Source organism: Perkinsus marinus (genome assembly GCF_000006405.1).
Source record: "Perkinsus marinus ATCC 50983 genomic scaffold scf_1104296977064, whole genome shotgun sequence".
Lineage (NCBI taxonomy): Eukaryota > Perkinsozoa > Perkinsida > Perkinsidae > Perkinsus > Perkinsus marinus.
The window spans coordinates 218033-220729 of NW_003200286.1; the positions used below are offsets into that span (position 1 = coordinate 218033).

Below are 2697 nucleotides of genomic sequence, written 5' to 3' on the forward strand. Positions count from 1 at the left end.
AGGTGTGATATTTTTCCTTATTAATTGCTTCACAACTACTTTCGTCGATCATTGATAACGAACTGCATGAAAAGTTCTCACAAATTACGAATCTAACTACAATGAGTAACACAACAATCCGCAGAATGGAAAATATACTTATGATGTCGCGAATCACTGATGCATCGCAAAGTCACTGAAAATATCTGCGAACATAGCTTTCACGGAGAGCGTTCCCGACACCATCCACTGGAGCATCTGGGTCAACCACAGCCATCTCCTGTTCATAAGCACCTAACATTGCCTCTTCAACGTCTTGCAATGGCTGATTCATGAAGGTGGCCATGTTGTGCAGTACGAAAACAGCAGCACATACCTTGGATATCTTCCTCACGTCGCCCCGCCAGTTACGATGTAGAATTTAGTTACTGTTACGTTGGCATGGCTTGCATTACAAGGTGTCTGAGTTTCGGTGAATTGTAAATCTTGTGTTCAAAAAGTTATGGTGGGAACCGAAACGAACACAATCAAACATGGACATCACTATAATAAACGCCTGTTGCCAGTACAGTCGGTTTGATTTCCGCTGTATTGAAGGAGTGAACTCCTCGTTTGACTTCTTCGCCTCTCTAGCTCAACTGGCAGAGCACCGTGCTGCCATTCGTAAGGTCTCCGGTTCGACCCCCGCGAGATACAATATTCAAGCATTGTCCTTCGAAGGGTCCCTGGTTCAACCCCTGCAGGGTGCAATATGCAAACACGATACTTAAGTATATGTTTAGGTAGGGTCGGCTCTACCTTAATAAAATTTAAGGAATACTTAAGTTGCTCCTTAAGTACGCATGTTGTGAAATGCTCCTCGTAAATACTTAAGTATATGCACAGAAACTTAAGGCGCCTTAAGTATTCCTAAACTTAAGGCGCCTTAACGTGCTTACTTAAGTAGTGAAATAGGATGGCCTAATTACTTAAGGTATACTTAAGGCGTTACTTAAGTTTAAGGCGCAATTTGCTCCTATGAAACAGGCCCACAGTCAAAACGGAAATCTTGCTGATCGCTGATCTCGCTCGCCCAATCTTGTCATCCTCACTTATCTCAGCGGTGTCGGCAAGATGAGATGAAGGTACTTTGTGTCAGTGGACTTAAAACGCGAGGATGGTGTCTCAATTCCATAGACTCTATGCTGGAATCTTCTCGTCTCGAGCACAAAGTCTTCCACGATGTGCATCAGAGTTGTATCACGTCACGCCCTCAACTCGCATCGGTTCATTCGGTTCTCTGTGTATCAGCAGTATGGAATCCACCACTTCGAACAACGATCAGATCTAATCTTGCGTGTTTGTCAACCCCACATCGTGAAGTCGACCTCAGTCTCATACAAGGTGTATATTCTTCTCAGTTTTCTCACATCTGGAAACTCGACAATGGCAATCCATTGCCCGTCCTTCACCGTCGACTCCCCCAACGTAGTCTACACAGACACCCACATCGAGGCTTCCTACGATTACCACACCACGGACATCTCCCAGGCTCGTGACGGCCAATGGGTGGTCACTCCCAGGACGGTCAAGTACAACTTCAAGACCGACAAGCGAGTACCCAAGCTCGGCGTCATGCTAGTCGGTTGGGGTGGCAACAACGGCACTACCGTCACCGCTGGTATCCTTGCCAACAAGCATGGTATCACATGGGAGACCAAAGACGGTCTTCAGCATCCCAACTACTACGGTTCGGTCACGCAAGCCTCTGTGGTTCGTCTCGGCAACATTAACGGTAAGGAAGTGTACACCCCTATGAACAAATTGGTGCCTATGGTCGATCCCGATGACGTTGTGCTCGGGGGCTGGGATATCAGTGGTTTCAACATGTACGCTGCCATGAAACGAGCCAAGGTGTTGCCGAGTGATCTACAAAACAAACTCAGGCCTATGATGGAGAATATAGTTCCGCTCCCCGGCATTTACGATCCAGCTTTTATCGCGGCTAACCAAGAGGATCGTGCTGACAACATTATGCCGAAAACGATGACTAAACGCGATCAAATTGAATGCGTCAAGAAAGATATTCGCGACTTCAAGGATGCCAATGGCTGCGATAAGATTGTTGTTCTATGGACGGCTAACACTGAGCGTTACGCTGACATAATACCAGGGGTTAACACGACCAAGGCTGAGCTCATTGATGCAGTATCTCGAAACGAGGCTGAAATCGCTCCCAGTACTTTGTATTGTATGGCCTGCCTGGAAGAGGGTGTTCCCTTCGTAAATGGTTCCCCGCAGAATACCTACGTCCCTGGTCTCAAGGAGATGGCTGAGAACATTCCTGGTGCGGTCATTGCTGGTGATGATTTCAAGTCCGGCCAGACCAAGATGAAGTCTGTCTTGGTCGACTTCTTGATCGGCGCAGGATTGAAGCCCACGTCTATTGTTAGTTATAATCATCTCGGAAATAACGATGGGAAAAACCTATCGGCTCCTCAGTGCTTTCGCTCGAAGGAGATTTCCAAGTCAGACGTTGTGAATGACATGGTGAACAGCAACGCCCTATTGTATAAGAAAGCTGAGCACCCGGACCACTGTGTCGTTATCAAGTACGTGCCGGCGGTGGGTGACTCCAAGCGTGCTATGGACGAGTACACTTCACAAATTTTTATGAATGGTCTCAACACAATCGTTATGCACAATACCTGTGAAGACTCTCTTCTCGCAGCTCCACTG

At 47.0% G+C, this 2697-nt stretch overlaps 2 protein-coding genes across 2 annotated transcripts in view; one reads left to right on the plus strand and one right to left on the minus strand.

Annotated features, from left to right (window-relative positions):
* Positions 1 to 172: 172 nt before the first annotated feature.
* Positions 173 to 325, minus strand: Pmar_PMAR024711 (hypothetical protein; the record flags this gene model as incomplete). The annotated part of the gene is made up of 1 exon (XM_002764506.1): positions 173 to 325. One exon carries the CDS (start codon positions 323 to 325, stop codon positions 173 to 175), a length of 153 nt encoding a protein of 50 aa, XP_002764552.1.
* A 1079-nt stretch (positions 326 to 1404) lies between these two features.
* The window catches only part of Pmar_PMAR024712 (myo-inositol 1-phosphate synthase, putative), a gene marked incomplete at both ends in the record, with an annotated part of 1419 nt that continues 126 nt past the window's right edge, over positions 1405 to 2697 (plus strand). Inside the window, one exon of the mRNA XM_002764507.1 lies at positions 1405 to 2697. This exon is cut by the window's right edge and continues 4 nt beyond it. Within this exon, the coding sequence (XP_002764553.1) occupies positions 1405 to 2697 (1293 nt within the window).